The sequence below is a fragment of the Prinia subflava genome, chromosome 5 (assembly GCF_021018805.1).
Source record: "Prinia subflava isolate CZ2003 ecotype Zambia chromosome 5, Cam_Psub_1.2, whole genome shotgun sequence".
Classification (NCBI taxonomy): Eukaryota; Metazoa; Chordata; class Aves; order Passeriformes; family Cisticolidae; genus Prinia; species Prinia subflava.
In genome coordinates this window covers 55,851,327-55,873,211 of record NC_086251.1, presented here as the reverse complement: position 1 = coordinate 55,873,211, position 21,885 = coordinate 55,851,327, and the positions used below count along the sequence as shown (strand labels likewise).

At 37.0% G+C, this 21,885-nt stretch overlaps 1 protein-coding gene across 1 annotated transcript in view; it reads left to right on the top strand.

Annotated features, from left to right (window-relative positions):
* Positions 1–21,885, top strand: part of NUDT14 (nudix hydrolase 14) — a 60,677-nt gene that overhangs the window by 17,825 nt on the left and 20,967 nt on the right. The window contains exon 2 of the mRNA XM_063399513.1: positions 10,519–10,562. Within this exon, the coding sequence (XP_063255583.1) occupies positions 10,519–10,562 (44 nt within the window). The remainder of the gene's footprint in view (positions 1–10,518; positions 10,563–21,885) is intronic.

The following is a 21,885-nucleotide window of genomic DNA, read 5'->3' as shown; positions in this document are numbered from 1 at the left end:
CTTATTTACAGTAAAGTATTTTGCTGTCACACCAGCTGAATGCAATTTCCAAATTATATTATCTCTGTTAAAACTTCTTCTGTTATTAGGAATATATTTCTTACCTACATCCAGTCAAAGTTTGAAGTTTTATTTTTTCCTATAGTGTTCTGGAATAATATTGTAAGTAATTTTGTAAATATGGAAGGCGTAAATATCTCTGCAAAATAAAAAAGTGTGTTACAAACTTCAAAGGAAAAACTCAGTTTAGTGAAAATGGCAAAACACATGCAGCAAAATTCAATAATATAACAGGAACTTATGTAAAAGAACAGTTGAATATTCACTTAAAATTTTATCTTTTGTATACAATGACAGAGGAGTCTAAAGACTCTGCCTGTTTACAGTTTGGTTCCTTTGTACAGAATTGGATTTAACTTAATACTAGGAAATCCCCATCCATATCTCAACTTGTAACTTTAAATTAAATGCTGACTTGGCAGTAAAATGGTGTGAGAAAAGTCCTAAATTTGACCTTTGTGCATATTGTATTTCTTAATGTCCTTATTCTTTGTAGTATAGATTTCAGTGCACTACTGTGGATTTGCGTTGGAATAAAGTGTGTTTGATCTGTACATGGAATTGTTCCTGATAATTATGTATATTAAAAACAGAAAAATGAGGTGAGACAGGAGATTTGATTTAATTTCATGTACTTGTAGATGCTTAATTCTCGTGTTTTATAAATTTCATTCAAAGGTAAGCGATCTTAATGATAGCTGAATGCCAAGGTAAACTGCAACAACTCCATTGTTGAAAAGTACACACAAAAAAACAAACTGTGACCTGAAAAGTAAACTTCCAGAGGATTATAGGAGAAAGTTTACTTACACATCAGGTATCTTAGTTGTAATTGTTCTGGCAGTTGATGTACATAAAATGAACAAAGTGGCTTGGCCCAGTATTGCATTAACAGTTGAATAAATTAATGCATTCTCCATTGTTTATTTTACCTCCCAAAGTGTGAAAAAATTGCACCTTTGAACAGTCCTCTATTGCTGTAACCATCTGTTTGCAGTTTCATTACACACTCCTACCAGAATAACCTTCTCTTTGAAGAGAAAGTTGATATGGGTTGTAAAAATTACGGTCTCTGACCTTAGGTTTTATGTCCCTTGCGGTATCCCTGGTGTGGTCTGCACTGGTAGATGTTAAGGTTTCTTCAAGAAGTACCTTTATATCTTCCAGCTAATTTCAGATAAGAAGCCCATGCATCAAAGAGTTGTCTGTCACACAGAGCTGAGCACCCCAGTCTCTTGTTCAAGCCTTAAAATGAGCTGAGTGAGACCCCAGCAACTTTGCCCTGCCCAGAGCTGCTGTGTCAGCTGGGGCTGGCATGATGTCCTTTAGTGTAAAGGATGTTTTGTCTCCATGGACTTCACTAGCTCAGTCTTACTTCTCAAACTGTTAATACTGTCAATTAAAGCCAATTAGCAGCACTAGTATTTTGCTTCAGGTAGAATGTTCACTTTTAATTCTGTTAAAATGTCATCAGTTTGTGTATTTTTGGATGCATACTCCACCAAGGCACTAAATTCAGTTGTTTTTAACTGAAATGTTTGAATAGGGAAGTTAAAAACTGAAAAATGCCATTATTTGTAATCATGATGCTTTTAAAATAAACACTCTGGATAGTTTAGTAATGAAATATTACAAGCTTTGTTTAAAAAGCAAACACTCCCCCCCTTCCTCTTGAGCTTAAACAGTGGCTTGTTTAAAAAACCCAGTAAAATTCCATAACACTTAAACTCTTTTGAAGTAGTTTTTCGACATCAGCAAGTAATTCTGCAAATTGCTTTTGAAGATGAGGCTTCATTTACAGCAGCGTGTGCAGTCTGATGGAGTGGATTAGTGGGTGTGGACTGAAATGGTAATTTAGGCTTTTTTGTGTGCATGTGTCTCTCAGTAAAACACTCCCTATCAGACACATCTCTGTCCTCCTGGAGTGGTTGTGAGTGGACCAAGGCTGTTGTGTTTAATAATCACTGCTGAAGACTTGCAATCTGTATGATGGCATTGCATTCGTGTGGACTAATAATTTTTCATTATTTTTTTCACTTTCATTCTACTCATTTTTTTTTCAGCAGTTTTTTTTCTAGAGGAAAAAAAATTTAATTAGGTGAGTTCCCAGAACCAGCCCACACAAATATCAGTAAAGATATGCAGATGGAGTAAGAAAAGGGGCAGTCTGGTTTTTGTTTGACTTACACTGTTTTGGGACTGCACCCCAGGACAGAGTGACTTCAACTTTGCATTTGAATTAATAGTTATGTAATCAGATAGCCCAGCATCAGACAGTTCCCTAATACTGATATATACATTCAGAAGGAAAAAGGTCACTCAACTAATTCAACCTAAAATCATTTTATTGATTTTAATATTTTTAACGGAGTTGCATGGATTAATGCTAGCTGAAAGTGCTTCCTTTCATTTTGAAAGATAATGTAGAACTTTCTATGAAATCTGTAATTACATTAAAAAAAAAAGCGTTCTCCCTGCTTGCTACAAATCAAACCTTTCAAGCAGACAAAAAAATATATGATGTCATTATTTCAAACAGATTTCAGATGCAAAGTAGTCTATTCAAGACAGAACTTTTCTTTTAGATGAAAAGATGAAAAAATTGAATATTAAATGTCCTTGAATTTTTGACTGTTCATTAGCACTTTTTTTTTTTTTAGTGGATGAAGATTTTTAGATACAGTATGGCAGTCCTTTAGCTTCTGTAAACAAAAATCCACCTCACTGACTCATTAATCCTATAAAATATTTAACAGGAAGCAGTGAAGTTAGCTGTCTATCTCAGTTTGATTTCTGTTCTTCATGCAGATTTCACAGCAGTATGATGACTGTTGATGCTTTTATTTCTTAAAAAATATTCCAAACTTTGTATTTTGAGGGTGAATTTTTTTATTCACATAATTTTTGTATGTGGCATATGCTGAAACATACTATGAAAAATATTCAGACAATGCAAGGTAATGAAAAGAATAAAGTCCTGAGTTTGTCCTGGAAGTGCAGTTTCAGTGGGCACATCATTGTGGGCACTGAAAACATTTTGTATTGATTCTATAGAACAGAGGGTTCCAGCATTAATAATTTAGCTGACAAGAAATGGTTTACATTAGGTTATCAATGCTCATATGTTGCCAGTGAAAACCACTACAGATGTGACATCAGGTTCCATTAGGCTGAAAAAAGAAATGTAACAAGGAAACCTCAACTGATAGCAGCATTTCTTCAGTAGTGAGTGGAGGAAGGAAGGGAAAGGTTCATTTACAGAGGGATGAGGACATAGCTTTTATGGCTTTACTCTAGGGGAAGTCCACTCTGTTTAACCCAGGACCTGAGACTCAAGAAGCAGCAGCTAGCACACATCTTTCCTGTTGTAGAACCATATATTTTATAAACCAGAAACTTCTGAATGACTGAGTTGTTTTTATTTCAAATTTATCCCTTGGCAGCTTTTACTGGTCATAAAAAGGTGAATATGGCTGAAAAGCATTAAGCTGAGACCACTAAAGGAAGTGAAGGTGGCAGGAGGCAGCAGGAGCTGGCTGTGTTGGTGCAGATTTTTGTCTTCATGAGTCAGTGACTTCAGTGCCCAGGCACACAGCTCATGTGGATTAACTGGACAATAAACTCATCTAATAATATGACAAGTTCAGTGTTCTCTTGCTATGAGAGTCTGGGCAACAAGGGGACACCTCCACAGGAAAAAGGACGGTGAATCTCATGATAGAGGCATTGCTCTGCACATTGATATTATACTGTGTGAATACATTTGTAGAAGATTGGTTGAATGTGAAAATAAGTGCAATAGAAGAGCAAGTTTTACACTTTTTGAAAGAAAAGCATAACCTTCAAGCCTTTAAAAAATTTTTTTGAGGGCAGTGAAAAAGCAAAAAGATTGATTATTCCTCTAGGGAGTTTTACTGCTTTGGTTCATGTAAATCATTAAACAGGGACCTCACTCTTTCTTGGCTTTGCTGACTCTGGTTGAAGACCGTTATTTGTTAATTAAAATTATCTTATCTGTTTTTCTGTACCTGTAGTATAATTATTTTATTACATGAAGAATGCTCATTATCCCTTTGCATTAAGGACATTGGATGCTTTTGTGTCTTAGGAGTGTGGAAACAGAGTAAATGGAACAATGAGGACAGAGTTATTTTTATGTTATAATTGCTTCAACATCTCCAGTTGGATTTTTTTGCAAATATGGAACATTTACTTCTTGGGTGACTGATTTAAACCCAATCCAAATGGTAGAGACTGGGGGATCATGACTGTTGATTGTCATTTTAACTCTCATAACTAGTGCCTGTAGCTTATCTAAATCATAATTTGTCATTTTTCTTAACTGCCTCTGTTTGTTTACATCAACTTTTGTCTGGGCCCTAACTGAATTGTAAGATCATTGAACAGGAACTGTTCCCACTGTATGTGTTTAGTGCCTTTCACAATGCGTCGCCAAACCTCATGTTGTCTCTCCTGTAATGTAAACAGAAAGAAGTTAATCATTGTCATGGGCAGATTTCTTTTCTTTCTCTTTTAGTGGTGTGTGTGATGTTAATTTGCTTATTTTGGACATATTTTGGACATATGTCTCCTTCGTTATACGTGATCTGGCCTGCATGGCCTATTACCTTTCTCTTCAAAAATATATAATACAAGATACAAAACCTTTTTACTGAGGTGGTTTTAGTGTAACTTTACAGTTCTTGGCCACTTAGACTTTCTCTGCCCAAGCAGAAGTTTTCTGTGGATAAACATGGGAGATGACATAAGGCAGTGCCTTTAATTTGGTCACTTTTAAAATTATTAAATACTTGTATAAGGCAAATAATATAGTAGAAGCTTTAAGTAGATTTTGGGTAAAGATCATTTCTCTTTCACTTACGTGTTGTCTGTCCAGAGCTCATTTCAAGGAGTCATTAAATAAATGACAATCCAATGTAAATTTTGGTTTGTTGAATAAATCTCCCAACAGAATAACTACAGGAAATCTGTTATTGTAAACCTGTGTGTGGAGGATTTATTTTATACACCCTTGTGTGATGTGAAAAAATTATTACACAAAGTTAAAGGAAACATTTAGAGTGGTTTTGTGAGCGTTCTTCCAACTTGTTACACCATGTTTTCAGTTTACTCTTCAGAATAAAACTTCTAATAAAATCTAAGAAGAATAAGCCTTTTATTGCACATATTTAAAACATATATGTAATGTAGTTTGTCTGTAGCTGTTTCAGAAGCTGTCAGTTAATTCCTTTATACATAAGCAAGACAGACTTCTTTGTGCGGCTGCAGGACTTGAGCACTGGTTCATTGAGATGAGGCAGATCAGTGCCCAGAGAAACCTCAGCCTTTTTCCCAGGTAGCCAGCTATGACATTTTATGAGAAATAGTGAATATTTTTTTCACATTCACCCTCTCTGGTTTTACAGACTTCTGCTGTGTCAGCCCTTAGTGTGACACCTGTACCAAGGTTACCATAAGCTGCATGGCATGGACTACAGCATCCCTGTCCTTTCTCTTCCTCACCTTGAAACTCAGTAGCATCTTATGACTGGAGTACCACAGCTCTAATTCAATTTAATGATTTATAAAAAGGATCTAATTCTCTGGGAAGATTCTTGGAATGATCCTTGAGGAAGGGCCTACACTCCTCTCTCTAAAATTGTGTTTAAGTACTTATTCCTTCTATTTGAAAAAGCTGCATCTGCAGAGAAATAGTGAGTCTCAGGAGGGCTGTACACCACAACTGAGGGGGTTGGTTTGTTTGGGTTGGGGTTTTTTTGAAAGCCCAGAATGATATCAGTCTAACAGTGATGAGTACTGGTACCTGTGCAGACACATTACCTCATGTAAGAGCTGGTTCAAGAGCTTCTCAGGTGGCAGACAGAGGACTGGCATGGGCACTGCCCTCGGGGAAAAGAAGGAGGAAGGCATAGAAGCTGCCCCAAGTGGAGAGTGGAAACTCCCAGTGACTTGTGTCAGAGCTTGTCCAGAGTCTGTCACATGTGGAGCATACCCAGTATCGCCCTACAGTCAGTGCCAGTGAATGTTTCTTTCTACATCATTAGCACAGCAAGTCTTTTTTCTCTTCTTTATTGGCCTGCCTGGGCTGAGTCTTAGGTGAGTTCCTATAGCAAGCAAGAGTTATCCTTTAGGCATTCTGGCAGTGATTTGACCTTGTTCAGAAATTTGATTGCCTCAGGTGCAGCAATGTCCCTGGCACATTGATTCTTAAGGCATTTTAGCCAGAGGGCGTGTGGCAAAAAGAATGGTATTTTGATAGGCTGCAGACAAGTCAACTTACCCATTACTGACAGTGTGAATAGATTCCTGCCTGTAATTATGGCACTGAGCTGGTGCAGGAAGAGTCTCGGGAAAATTATTTCAAGGATGGTAGCAGCACAGAGAGTGTGAAGATGAAGTATGGGTAAGATAAACTTCTCTGCGCAGGTAGGAGTCACATCTGCTGGACTTGCAGCCACTGTCAGCACCTGTCTAGCCTGGTTGTCCTGGAATCAGTTGAACCATTGGCATTGAGTTTCCTTGTGCAGACTGTCAAGCTGGGAGTGAGCTGCTGTTAATTCTGGTTAAGTTATCAATGCCATCACCAAGTCAGTCTTACAGACACCATGATCTTGTGACACACTGCACATTAAGGTAGTACAGAAATGGCTATTTACGCTTGCTTTTTAGAGTTGAGGGGGGACTGTGTTTAATTTGGGTGCCTTTTGAGGCATTGTCTTTTGCAACCCTTCAGTGCCTTTTGCCAGACTTGGAAGAGTGTTCTGGGGAAGCATCGCTGTGACTTTGTCTATTCTTAAATTTTTGAGACAGGTTGCCAGGCAAGATGGACATCTTGTCTGACCTGGTATGGCTTTCTTATGCAATTAGTACTTATGTAAGTGATCCGTCTTCTGTGTAATGTGAAACGGAGTTGTCTCACATGCTGCCTCTCCTGGAATACAGCTTTATTAACTTACACATACTATATGCACTAGTTGAGTGTTGCAACATCACAGAACCTGATCACTGAGCACAGAACTAGAGTGTGATTACTTTGTGATTAAAGATTTACCAAATCGATTATGTGTTACACAAGGTTGTTGCAGTATCAGAACTGCTATTCTGAACTGATTAAAACTAGTGTAAAATACTTCTGACATACTTGTCTTTATAAAACATCACAGGACACATTTCCTGTCTGAAGAATAATTTTTTAAATATTTTTCAAATGTCATAAAATATTTCTTTCTCTTTCCTGTCTTCAATGTTTAGATCTCCCAGTAATCAGTTATACTCAGTTCTCACTGCATTGAGAGATACTGTGATTGTTCCTTATTCGAAATTGGAGGATGGACTACTTGTAATAATGCAATTATGTATGTTTATTAAAATGAAAAATGTTAAGAGTTTGAGAGAGCCTTTGTGTTACACAAAGATACTTCCCTTTTTCAGAATGATGTTGACCACTGATACCTTTAATATTGCAGCTGTCTGTAACTGTGGTGATAGCAGAGCAGAGCCTTGTCAAGGACCAGAATATATAGAGTGGAACAATTTAACAAGTAATTGTAGCCACTTGGCTTTTAAAAGCATGAATCTTGATCAGTTCAGCAAGTAATACTTCTGTCTCAAAGATAAGATACAGATACTACATGCTGCTTGATATAGTTGGTTAGAAGCTGGCTGGAATTAATGTTCTGTAAAGTATGTAAAGCAGCATAAGAACCATTGGTAACTGTTTACATGCTATTAATAATTAGCAACCTTCCTACCAGTCTGTTAGGAAAGAACCATGCATTGGGTACAATAGAAACTCAACTCCATTCGGTTGGGTTCAAATTACATTTGACTTCGACAATAGGGCATGAATGGGGCTCATTTGAGTTTCTGCCACTGTAAACAAAGAGATGTTGGAATGTTTCATTTGTTTATTGATTTATTTATTTGGACAGGTGCAACTTGATCATATGAAATAATTTTTTAATTCAAATATAGGCCAAAAATATCTTAGTAAGCATTGTCCAGTCAGAGTATATGATACTAACCAATGTCTTGATTCAAATTAATTTAGCCTGTGGCTAGTTTTGAATTTGGGTCTTAAATTAATCAAATCGCGTTGTAGAGAAAGTGCTTTACCTGGGCTTAGAAAATAGAAAATACAGGTTTTATTTACTGATTAATTTCTTTTTAGGTACTAAGTTCCTTCTTTTACTTTCTGCTAAAAATTATGTGCATTTCTATGAGGTAGGCTCTGTTAATGGTAATAGAGCTCATCCTTGGGAAGAGGTCATTCAGTTCTGATGGATCCTATTTGTATGAGGACGATTCTCTAGGGTGTAATTTTCCTGAGCTATTTGAAACCCTCTCATAAGTGCTCCAAAGCAATCAGGTTCTATAATTTGCAGGATGATGGCAAGAGGAAGGAGCCAGGAAGATTGTTGGTGGGATTGTGTGTTAGAATGCAGTATCACAGGACTAACAGCCTAAATTAATGTAAGGATAGACTTGATTCAGGTTTTTTTGGCATCTCCAGCACTTGTCCAAAGTGGACACTAAGAAGGGAGAATGGATGGTAGTAGCATCAACTTGTGATTTGGGGCAGGGGAAGGTTGAGACTGGAGAAACAATATGAAGTTACATGCGGAAGACATTACCCTTGGTACAAAGTTTTCCAATTCTTTTGTGTTAAATGGAAAGTTGCTCAGCAATCTGCTAACAAATCCCACAAATACCTTGCTTACAGGTAGAAATAAATCTATGGAAAGACTGAGCTGACCTTGCACATTTAATACCTTCCATTATCTTCCATACAACACAGCCCATGGTGCAGCTGTGTGTTGTATCATAGTCCCATCAACGTTGTTCCTCTGTCTCTCACCAGGTGGAATGAATTGGATTCAGATTTGGCTCATAATCTGAATGGCTTTAATATTTCAGTTTACACTGAGAATTTGCTGTCTTAATTTCCCATTCCTACAACTTTATATTGCATTTAAACAATGACAGGGCTTCTCCTGTAACGCACACATTCGGTTCCTGTCAGTGCTAACAGAAGGTATGTGCAGACACCAATGGAAGCACGGATTAGAGTTTCTCTTGAGGTGAACAACTGTTTATAATTAGAGTTGTGGGAATGAAGAAAAACCCAGCTAGCAACCAAACAGTCCCTCTTCCAAAAAGCTTGGTAAACTCATAAAGCTCAGGGGCTTAATCTCTGAACCAGAGTGCTTGTTATCTAATCCCCACCAGCTGTTGTGTACTTGGTAGCCATGACATCTGTAATAGAGCTGAAGGGCCTGTCTATATTGGTTGGCACCTTTACCCACCAACTGAACTTGATTCTTCTCTTGTTGCTCACATTTACCTGCTTTAAATCATTAACCAGTTGCTCAGGGTTTGATCATCCATTTAACCATACTTTATAATAGAAGTCAAGTGCTGCTTTTCACATTGAGCATATTTTAGGTATGTAGGTCTTCAGCAGGTCTCGTTTTTGTGTTGCTAATGAGGAAAAGGTATCAACCACAAGAATTTCCTCTGGTTTCATACTGATTCCTAATGTAGACTTAAAACTGACCTAGGAGTGAAATCTCTTGAGTTGTATTTGAGCTGAAAAACACCTCCACACTTCCAGTAGACAGAGTAAAGAATCATATGCCTCTCCATTAACTGACGTGTGTGAATTGCTACAGGTAACTATAGAACGTATAATATAAGCAAGGTATGTGTGTTCATTATAACTGTGAAAGAACACTTGTTTTCAGAGATCACTATCAGCTGTGCTGGATATTATTTTTTAAGCCGGCAGAGGACAGGAATTGGTCCATCTTGTGAAAATCAGCCATTTTATGTCTCCCAGTTCTTGAGTGAGTGCTGTGATTTCAAGCCTGCTGTGAGCCAGTGCCCTCAGCACCACCAGCAGTGCAGAGGAGCAGCTGCTGTGTAGAGTGGAGTGTGGCCCCTTCATGTTAGGTGTGGATAAAATTCCTATTTTGGTCCTTGCAAGGGTTTAGAGGGAAGGTGTCTTGTTCCTGGATCCCATGTGGGTTTAATTAGGAGGTAAGTGCTGAGCTGTTCTCAAGGTAAGAGCATTTCTGGACATGGAAGAACATACCTGTGGGTTCTTTTACTGGTTAAAACAGCTGTGTATAGCTGTTTATAGCTGGTACCCTGAATGGTTAGATTGGGCAGCTGAAGTTGATGCTGTGGCCAAAACTGAAGTCTGCAATAAGTGTGTCCTAGCTGTCATCATAATATTGTGGGTCTAAGATTTTGAACTGCCCTAAGACAGTTCTCAATGTCTGTAATACCAACTCTCAAAATCCAGAATACTGGCCTCATAAATAAAACCAATTATACTAAGTTTTCAAAGAAACGCCTCTTAAGTTTTTAAAATTTCATTATAGTAATTTTTCAGTTGGAGTTAATTTGACTGATTTTTAATTTTTTTCCCCCCAGAATGGCACTAAGAAGTTCTGGGATTTTATGAGGACACATGACAGGTAACGATGGCATCACATTATCTTCATGTAGTATTATATACTGTATTCTCTTTCATTGGTCAAGTGTTATTGATGTTCTCTTGCCTCCAATTTCCTCTTCAATTCTCACTTCTTGTGTAATACTTGCAGGTTGTTTTCTCCTGTTTAAGATAGAATTAGCAGAAATTTTAAAATCTCCTTGTGGTTTATTACGTTTTCAGTAAATTTTGTCTGTGCTTGACTATTCCAATATTAGAGTTCAAACACATAATTTATTGTACATTTTAATGATTACATATAAGATGGAACTGAAATTTGGACTGTATGAAATCCTCTTTTTTGAGTGGGAGTTTATTACTTGAAGGAAGGAGTTTCTTCTATCTTTCCAAATGTATTTTTCTATAGGAGAAGAAAAGCAATTAACTCCTGACTTCAAAGATCAGTTCATACAAGATTATAACAAAATAAGGTATATATAAAACAGATCAAGTCTCAGTGTTATTAAAAACTAAAGTATTTATATGTATTTTGAAAAGTATTAATATTTAACCTGTTTGCTGAAAATTCAGGTACTAGAAGATAAAAATAAAAAGCAAGAGTAACAACTTTTTCCAAGAAAAAGCTTTTCTAAATCTATTAAATGTAAAAAATGTATCAAGACACTAAAATAAATTGTGACATAACCAGAACCACATCAAGAAATATGTTTTTCATGTGCATTAAATAACTAAAATCAGTTGCATTTTGGGAAATTCTTCTCTGTTGGAGCCCTCCATGTCCTTACATGAGTCTTCTTGTGACATGAGTCTTTACATGCATGTGTGTGTCTGGGAGGGATATAAAATTCCAGCAACACTTTTTATCTAAATAAAGATAATGAAGGTAAAATTTTCAGGAACACTAGGAAAGTATTAGCTAGATTAAAAATGCCTGTAGTGCTTGAGAATGAGGACAGAAAAGGGAGTGATATTTCGATACTGAACTTCACACTTGCTTTTGGAATTTGCCTGGAAGACAGTTCTGTCTTTGCACTTTGTCTGTCCATATGGGCATGTGCCTGAATTTATGATGGCAGATACAAAGGCTGAAATGATAATTGATTGCTGCAAACTTAATATATGCCCATTCAAGCAAGTGAATCCAGCCTCAAGTCACAGTGCTGAGAACATGACTTCCAGATGAATTTGTATGACTATTTTTGTTTAAACTTTAGTTTATCACTGTGTGATAATGTGTGAATATATGCAACTAACTGAGTGGGGTAAGTATTAAAGGATCAGTTTTCCATGAACTTCTTGGGAACAGTATTTCTGAAGGACTTTTGTGGACATTTTTGAAATAGTTGAGAACATAACTTTATAAAAAGGCTATGGCCACATGTCGTGCCAGTCATCTCTGGTCACATAACATTTGTTAGCTTCAGATGTACAACAGCTGCCACCCAAACTTATTAGTGACTACTGTTGAACTGCAGAATGTCTAACACTCTTTCACAAGGAAATTCATTGCAGCTTCTGACACCAAAGGTAGTAATGTGAACTCTCTGAATAGGAAATTCATAGGTTTACATAATTGGTTTTTTTTGTGAATAGGAAGGCAATTATTATCCAATACATCAGTCAGATTCAAAATCCCTTATAATACATTAAAGCCCTATGTTTTGCTGTATTTTAATAGTTGTGATGCTTTTTTAATGGAAAAGTCATGTCATCTAGTTCCTGAAGGTTATAGAGAACTTCATACTGAGAGAGCACTTACAGGTTCATTGTTGTTAATGAAGGATAAATATTGAAGAAGAGGAGAGGTTTCTGAGACATATGTTCTGTTGGTCAGGATTTCCTAGTGTGTATGTCTGCTAAAAAAGATTGTTTTCCAGAATTAAGATCCCTTTTCCATAATACTTTTTCATAAGTATTCATAGCTTATTACTTAGGGAAATGCTGGAAGACTTAAATGCTCCAAGTGTCAATAATAGGGCTGTTTACCTGAACTGAGCTTATTGGAATGCCAGATCTGTAAAGAACACATATATATATTACAAATTTACGTAGAACTGGTATGTATTATGATTTTAGTGATGATGGATTTAAAAAATAACTGTGTAATCATATAAAATCAGACACTGTGCCTAACCTATGTCTTTGTGTGTCATCCTCTTTCAGCAGCACAAGTAATAAAACTGACTTCCATGCTGCATGGTAGTGAGCTGAGAGCTTGTCTGCTGGGTTCCTTTGGGACCCTGGTGTTCTGTCTCATTTCAAATTAGGTCAATATAAGCCAATATATAATAGATTTGTATCAGAAGATACAGAAAAATAAGATGAAGTTATTGTTGTATAAATGTATCCTTTCCAACTGTTCATATGAACAGCTGATTAAATTACAAAGACAAAAATATGAAGATTGCAGTAGTCACTTCATTTGCCTTAGACGTGAATTATCTTTTAAAATCTCAATATAAGTTGCAGTAGGGCAAGATCATTTAACCATATGCAGCCTGGTGATGTAACTCTAGCACAAGGTAAAATAGCAGAATTGGTATTATTTTTCCTTTTTTCCTTTTATTTCCTTTCTTTCCTTTAGTTATTGCAGATCTGGGAATGAGTCTGTAGTATGTGGTTCATGAGCTTTCTTAAGATCAAGATCATTCAGAACTAGACATCAATCCTGAAGTCACTGCTGTACTTTATGTTAAACAAATAATTGCTTATTCCCAATCCCTCCCTGCCACTTAAAGACAAAAATAGTTCTGTGCAATTTATTACTGGTCACTCAACAAACTGTGTTAAGACAAACCTTCAGAACCTCTGGTGACATAAGTCAACTGTGTGTCAGCATAGACAAAAGAAGCAGCATTTCTTACCATATTTAGGTTTAAATTCTCATGGAAGGAAGATCCACGACACAAGGACATACCCATGGACAGTAGTTTGGTCCTGGAATGCTTTGCCCAGAGAGACTGAGGAATCTCCATCCTTAGAGAAATCCAAACCTTGGGAGGACAAGGCTGAGAAATCAGGCCTAACCTAGAAGTTAGTGTGACTTTTAACAGGAGATTGGCTCAGATGATTTCCAAAAGTCACTTACATCCTGAAGGTTTCTATGATTTTACAAACGTATTAAATGCTTAATGAACTATTACAGTTCCCATCTGAAAACTGTCAAAAATTTGCAATTTTGTCAAGAAATCTGTAAATTTCTAAGCCATTTTTCTACTGGAAAATAATGAACATAGTATTGTTCTTGTCCTGTGGAGTTAGATTTAAGTTCACCTTTCTTTGAAATGTGCAGATGAACATTATCAGAGCTCATTGGAAGGTTTAATTATGTCATCAGAAACAATAGTGAAGTTTATGAAAAATGAATGAAGTAAAAATCCTTGATTACCTTTTCTCCACTGCAATTATTGAACAAGTTTATAGAGATGTTGTTCCTAGGAGTTGCATAATTTTAGCCTATTGTGTTAGGCACACAGCAAAAGATGCTTGCTGCAGTTATCCACTGCTTACTTTTCTAATTATGTGTAATTTTCCCTTTAATACTCAAGATTATGTGTTTGGTCATTATTAAATATATCCTGATGAAAATCAAGCAGAGTGCAAGCAATGAAAATTTAGATGCAAGGTGTATTTCAAGATTCTTTTTAGACTTGAGTCTGTCAGAACTGGTTAGCAATTTGTGGGGGTGTGATTTGCGGGCTGAAGAGCTGTTGATTTTTTTAAGGACTCAGCTTTTAAAAATAAAAGCCTTTATTAGAAGAACATTTTCCTTCTGCAAATTTGTGGTGATTTTCTGTTAGAAATAGAATCATACTAAATTTTACAGAGTAACTATCAATACCTATAACAAAAAATTATTCTGTAAAACCTGACTCAGGTTACAGTTATATTCTCCCTCATCCTAATTTTGCTATATTTAGTACAGTAAGAGCCTGAAATGTAATACTTAAGTTCTACATTCATCTACTTTATAAAGCAATAGACCACATTCGTTTCAGGTTTCAGCAGCTCCCCTTAAACAGATTCAAGGCTTTTAAAAGGCATAATTTGGGAACAGATGAAGGTCAGTGTACAGTCATGTGCTCCCTTCTGTGCTTTGAGTAATAACCCTTGAGAACAGGGACACAACTGTACCTTTTCCTAGTTGACAAAACAAAATTATGTCTACCTCTCTATTTGAAAGTATGAAAAATTCACTGTAAAGTTCACTGCCTTTAAAAGAGAAGAAATTTGAGGAGACTGAACTGTGTGCAAGATAGTTATGTGAGTTCCTCTGAACTCTGAAAATACCATATGATGAATACAAAGCATTTGGACTAAAAAACTTGCAATTCTACATGTGCATTGTACCCCATTCATGCTGCATTTTTACCCTCAAAAACATGTCACAGTGACTCAGCAGTAGTTCCTGATTTAAAAAATTCTTAAGAAAAAAATGAAAGTTTATTCTTATATTCCTGCTTTATAAGATTTGCCTTTTTTTTTAAGTGAAGAGATTAATTTGTTTCACATTTAAAACAAAATAATTCCTAATCTAATTTGCTTCCTCGGAAGAAATGACTTTACACTTCATCTATTACAAAGACAACTGAAAAGTATAATTTTCCATCAGGAATGAGTTTACAGGGTGAAGGAAACCAAAGCAATCTCCACCTGGGCTTGTTCTCTCCTGCAGGTACCAGTCCTGGGGCAAACAGGAGGGGGTTCTCGGGGCGGGTTAAGAATGAGCCCAGCTCAGAAGCAGGAGGTGAAGGTGTCCAGGCTCAGTCTGTGCAGTTACCTGGCCCATGGCAGGGATGAGGAGGTGGCTGCCCAGGGGAGTGGGGAATGCAGCCCAGCAGCTGCTCCAGGAGGCGGCTGCATCCCGGCTCTGCCGGGGATGGCTCAGCAGAGCGGGGCCGGTGGCCGGCAGCAGCCACGGCTGCTATTCTGGCTCAGTGGCTGTAGCAGGCAGCTATGGAGACAGGGTGGAAGTCATGTGCCCTGACCACATTATAGGAGGGGATTAAATTCCTTCTCCTATTTCATATGCCAGATCATTTGGGCTTTATGGAAACTTAATCCCGTATGTATTTTTCTGGTTTATGTCCTGGTGTATTATAAGACACCATGAAATTTAACTCAGATGCTTCCTTTGTGCAAGAATTATCACAGTACCTTTAAAATACAGCTTTTTAACATCCTTACAGGTTAAAAAAAAAAAAAGTTTTTCTTGGGTGGCATATGCCTTTTACTTTCAATGATGTGCTGTTGTTCTGTAAACCTTGTCTGTCTTTGTAATGTCTCCTCCAGGGTGTCAGTGATGTGGAATTTTCTTGATTATCTTCAAAGATAGTGCAGAAGATAATGCACTGTTTAAAATCAACTGGAGGTAGTTCAACAAACAAAAATGATGAAAAGTTTAGGGAAATAATACCTGAGAGAAAGTAATGAGGTCTGGGCATGTTCATGCAAAGGATAGCACAACTGAGGTGAGAAGTTACCACTTATCACAAAATGTAAAGGAACATTTCAGAGCAGGCCAGAATCATTTAATTTCATCTGTAATCAATGACAGAAGGAGAAATGATGTATGGTGGGGAAAGTATTTTTAAAATTTACCACTAAGAAAGTGTTTTTACCAATAAGCAATAAGATAATCCAGGAAGGCATGTTTCGTAATCACTGTCATTGAAAATGCTCAGGTCTAGGCTTGATATCTGTCTGTGTTATCAGGACAATGATAATTTTCCTGGTATTAGGTGGAAAAAATGTAGTAGCCTATTAGTTTCCTTCAACCCAAGTAATTACACGATTTGTTTGCATATGATATTTGCAAATAAAATGCACTTAATGCTGTGTTTTTTGTTGTTCATTTTGGGGGTTTTCTACAGTGAAGACTTGACAGATCCTCTGCTTTTGTGCCAGGAATTCTGCAGGCGTATTTACTGTCTTTTAAAATGAGTTACTGTGTTGTTACCTTAGGATCTAATCTAAATAAAAGCATAGGAATGAGAGAAACATGAGATGAGATGCTGTAAAGTTATCAGAGAGAAACATGAAATCATGAATTTTCAGATTCTCATTTCATCTTATTAAGCGTGTGATATGAAAGCACCCTATAGCATATAATGTCTTCTCAGCTGTATCACTGAAACAAGGCAAAAGGGCAATAAAATCTCTACTGAGGGCATTGCTTCATTGGGAAGTTAAATATTTGCCTAATTTTAAGAACAGAATCCATGAAATTCTTACAATTTAGCAGGTACACAGAATTTTGGCTGATTAGTCATAAATTTCTGCATACAGGTTTCTGATATCCATATTAGAAACATCTTGGGTTTTTTACAAGTCTAGGGATTTCATTTTCTAGTGTTTCCAATAATATGCAAAATAAATGAATGTGTTTATTCTCTTACAATCACTGAAATCAGAAAGAGTCTTCCCTCTGCTTTCAGGTGATTTTGAAATAAACCTGTTCTGTGTGAAGGGTGCCAAGTGTTTGTACATGTCCTAGAGACAGTAGCGTGATCGTGGCCTGCATTTGGAATTGGTAAAAGTAATCTTAGGAAAGCGAGGAAATGTTCTGTAATTGGAGTGCCTGTATTTTACAATTTTAGCTGGAAATATCTCTTGGAAAAGAGGAAATTATATGAACCTTGTTCTAGAAATGGGAAAATTGAGGAAAATGTGAACAATTACCAGTTTCTCGCTGATGGTACTGAGACTGTGTAGTTATACCTGGTAAAAGGTTGGGTTATGCACATCATACTTGGATTTTGGTAGGTAATAAACAAAGTTACTGGTTTCCCTTACCTTAGTGCAGAATACTTGAACTTTATTTTGTGATCTGTCCTTGAAACCTGATGGTGTTTTAAATCTTTGACTTTTGCCATTTCAGAATGGAATAGAGTCATACTTCGGCTTTTTAGGTGGATTATTTATTGGTCTTACTATGTGATAGCATTTATAAATGGCAGTTTCACAAATAATTAGGAATTGGAACAAAAGCCCATCAGGCTCTGACATCTGTTGCACATAATTCCCATAAAGCTGTATTTAATTAAATAAGTTAGCATAAAACCTGAATTTATTTATTAAAATATTTTGTTGAAAGAATCCCATTGAGATGCAATGTGTCATTTCTAAGGGTATCCTGGGATACTGGCCAAGATATGACACTTAAGGAATGTTATTGAGAGCAGCGTGCTTTGATGTCTCATTTATTTTGCAGTTGAATTTTCTTTTTATTTTTTTCTTTGTTGTATGAAAATAAGTTGCTGAGGGAAGTGTTTATTCCAAAGAAGTTGTCCTGATCATATTCTCTGGTTGGCAATACAAATTGCTACTTTACAAGTCGATATAAATTGTGTTTTAAAAATGCATGTATATGGGTTTTTTACCACTTCTTAGTTCATTTTTACACTGGTCTGGTGATTAACCAAACATACGCTTCCTGCTTTATGGTGTCATGAACAACTTCCTGCTGCAGTTCAGCTTACTGAAACCAATTCTCCTTTTGATTTTTTCCAAAGTAACGTTGATTTTCTTAAGCATACGTGGCTCACCACTTTTTTCTGGGTTTATTTAGTGTCAAATATTTACGTTGTGTTGGAGAAAGCATTCAAATTTCATCAGCATACAGAAGTCTTTTAGACGTCTCTAATTATCTATTGCCAAATCCACTTTATCTGTGATTAGTATGAAAGGGTGAATGTTTTTGTCAGGAGCTTATAGCTTTGCTTTTGTAATAGGCTGCATTTTAAGCAGCCAACTGGATTGGTCTTGGCCTTTGAAAGATGCAAAATGCTTTGAAGGAAGACTTAAATGAACCAGTAAAGATTGTGCAAGCACACACATTTAATCTCAGGACTATCTGCATTATAGTTAAAGCTCTGGGAAACTAAAGGAATTGCACTGGAGAATAATCAAAGGGTACAGCTTTATTACATCTCTGTTCTGAAAACGAAGGGGCTGTTTTCTCTGGCTTAAAGTACTGGGTGCTGTGCTGATAAAAGGAAGAAGACAGCGCTTTAGACACCACTTTAGAAGTTTTCAGGACGTGTCCAGCTGTGAAATGCATGGTTAATTTGAATACAGAAGTGGCACAGGGGCTGCATACAATTTTTTCTTACGTACATCCAAAATGATTTTGAAATAAGATGAAGTAGGCCCTCCTGAAGGTTGACTCCTCCCAAAGAATTGCTTTTGAGTATTGGCTCTCAAACAAGTTCAAGTGGTTTTTGATTATCACTTTCAAATTAAAAGCACAGTCATTTTAGATTCAAACAAGGAGAGGACACGTTCACAAACATGAACATGGCTGTGAGGAGACCTCACAGCACCTTGCAGGATCCAAAGGGGGCCCACAGAGAAGCCAGAGAGAGACTCTCCCTCAGGAACTGTAGGGACAGGACAAGGAGTAATAGATGCACATTCAAAGAGGGCAAATTTAGGTTAGATATTAGAAAGAAATTTTTTACTGTGAGGGTGGTGAGGCACTGGAACAGGTTGCCCAGGGAGGTTGTGGATGCCCCAACCCTGGATGTGTTTAAAGCCAGGTTGGATAACACCTTGAACAGCCTGGTGTGGTGGGAGGTGTCCCTGCCCATGGCAGAGGGGGTTGGGAGCAGAGGATCTCTAAGGTCCATTCCAACTCCTTAGCATTTTATGAACATACTTTATTTGTGAACTGGGGTGTTTCTCAACCACAATATTTTAAAAAGACTAGATGGAATTATAGGCTTGATATGCAAAACTATGAATAATCAATTTGTCATCCCTCTATGAACAAAGAAAGCCAAATTCGTATCAGTTGAAGAAGAGAGACAAATTTATACTTAAAAGCTAAAACAATTATAAGACTTCTAAATTATTTATTTATTTCTTACTAACTTTTCATCTAGTATGATTTGTAAATCTTGACATTTTCTCCTTTATGAGCTATGTGGGCAAAACTATTAAATGTATGTTTTATATTCACATGCTCTCCAGCAGAGATGAATGCATCTCTAAATACTTCTGTGGTTGCACACTGCATTTGATTATTTTCTTCTGATTGTATCAAAGGGATTTTTAAACCCCAAATATCTGTTGAGAGTCAAGGGGGCTGATTAAATCACTTACTTGCTTTTATTCCTGCATGCCGTTTTTGTGTCTTCTTTTGGAATCTACAATTCCTTTCTCTTTGTCTTCTCTGAGAATGGTAACTGAAACACTGCAGGCGCTGTATTAGTAGTATTGGAGGGATTTTGGTAGTTTGGATTGGTTGGTTTGTTGTGGTTTTTTAGAAATCATACATCATTAGTTTCTGAAGTCTCCCCCATGGAGCTGAGATTATTGTTTGTAGGCAGCACTTACCAGTATTATAGGCTTTAAACTAATTTTGAGATACTTTTTAGCCTTTAAAAGTAGGTGAAAATGGCTGAGGTTAATAGCTGAGAAGTCCTGGCTTTCAGTGTTAGTGTCACTCTTTTTTTAGGTGCTTTATCTTCCACTATTCATTTCTGATCACAATTTGTGTGTGTCACAGACGTACCCGTGCTTGACTCAAGAAGCTCCAGAGTTGCTCTTACAAGGATTTAAGAAAGGTCAATTTCTTTGCCTGTGTTACTTCATCGTTTACCTAATGTATTAATATTTTAATTACTAGTACAAGGTTGTCATTAAAAGGCCTCATCTCCAGCCTTGAGAGTGCTAGCTCACTGACAGAAGTACAGGAGTCTTGTCCTTGTCTTTGTTATTGCTATACTGTGGAGATTGTCTAAAAATATCTTTTAGTTTACAAATTCACATGTGTAAAGTTGTCATTAAGGCCACATCTAAGAATAAAGAAAGACTGAATCAACCTTTATTTATTAAAGGATTTTGAAAGTTTGTCTCGTGAAAAGCAATTAGTAAGTGTCAGCAGTTGCATGTGGATTAACTATAGCCCCAGAAGTACTTCTTTAAGGAGCTGTAGTAAAGTTCATTTGCTGATCTCAATTGCTGGGATGTATTTCAAAAGAATTAACTTTGCCTGGTCCATATGTGTGCGTGCACATTTTAACAGGATGTCAATTTTCATCTGTCCCCTACCTCGGGGCTGCTGTGGTCAAATGCTGCATGTCTTGTGTTGCTCCATGAAACAGCACCTTCCTTTCTCAGGTTTGAGAGTGTGAAGTTGTAGAATTTCTAGCTAAATGTCTGCTGAGCTGGAATATCACAAAGCATCACTTACTGTGATTTCAATAAATACAGAGCTAGACTATGCTGGGGGAAGGAAAAATGTGGAAGTAGTTTTCCATGGCACACAATGGAGTAATTTTCTAAACGATTCTCAGAGGTGTTTTCAGCTGTATTCAGGTGGGTATTTTCCCTTTTCATAAGTCTTAAAGGTGGAGGAGGAGTTAAGGTTCTGCACTCCTATGTTGCAGTGTCCTTGGGTCAGCTGTCTGATTTCTGCACATTGACTTTGTTTCAGGAAGTCAAATATCCATCAGAGAATCCTAATACCTATTTCACTCGGGGCTTTTTTGAAGTTTAAATGGTTAAATGCTACATGAGAGCCTTGGCTGAATAGTTGGAATCCCTTTCAGAAAACATCATGTTAGGTGCCAAGACCAAACACACTTCAACTACAAACTTGAGTACAGTAACAGCTCAAGTACAGGTTAAATGGTCTTTGTATGTGACATTTTAGGTACATATCTTTCTTAAAATATTTTAAAGCTGCTCTAGTTGTTCCCATATTTGTAGAAAGAACAATATTCTACGTCATTGCACAGTGAGCTGTTTACATGCATGCTTTCTTTGGGGAAAACTACTGTAGTTAGAGTAGTGACATTTATTTTATGTATAAGTGGGAGTGGGAAGTTGAGGACGAGGTTGGGCTGAAGGCTAAGTAGATCTGTGGTCCTCATTAGCCCTGGAAGACCCTGTACCCACCCTGTCATCTCTTAATAAGTTCTTTTTCTGTTTGATTGTAGTCCCTAATGCAGGCACCGACAGATGTGGTGTGGAGGAGCTGAGTCTCCTTCACTGCTCAGTGGTCTTTGCATTTCTGACCTCTCATTTTACACCTCTGATTTCCCTCAGAGTCAGCTGCTGGAGGAACAGCCAGCAGAGATCCACACCTCTGGAATATGGTAAAAGTAATCTGCCACAAAAAGTGTAAAGATTAACAGGCCTAAGATGGTGTTACCTTAGTGCAGAGGTGTTACAGCTTGTTTAGGCATGGATGGAAGCTTGGGATTTATCATGATCCTTTTATATCTGGGTATTGTTTTCCTTTGTAAAATGTAATAAAAAAGTGGTCTTGTGCTCCTGTTTGAGACATGAAGCCTGTTGCTACATTAGGACCTTTGATATCCATTTTAGATTAAATT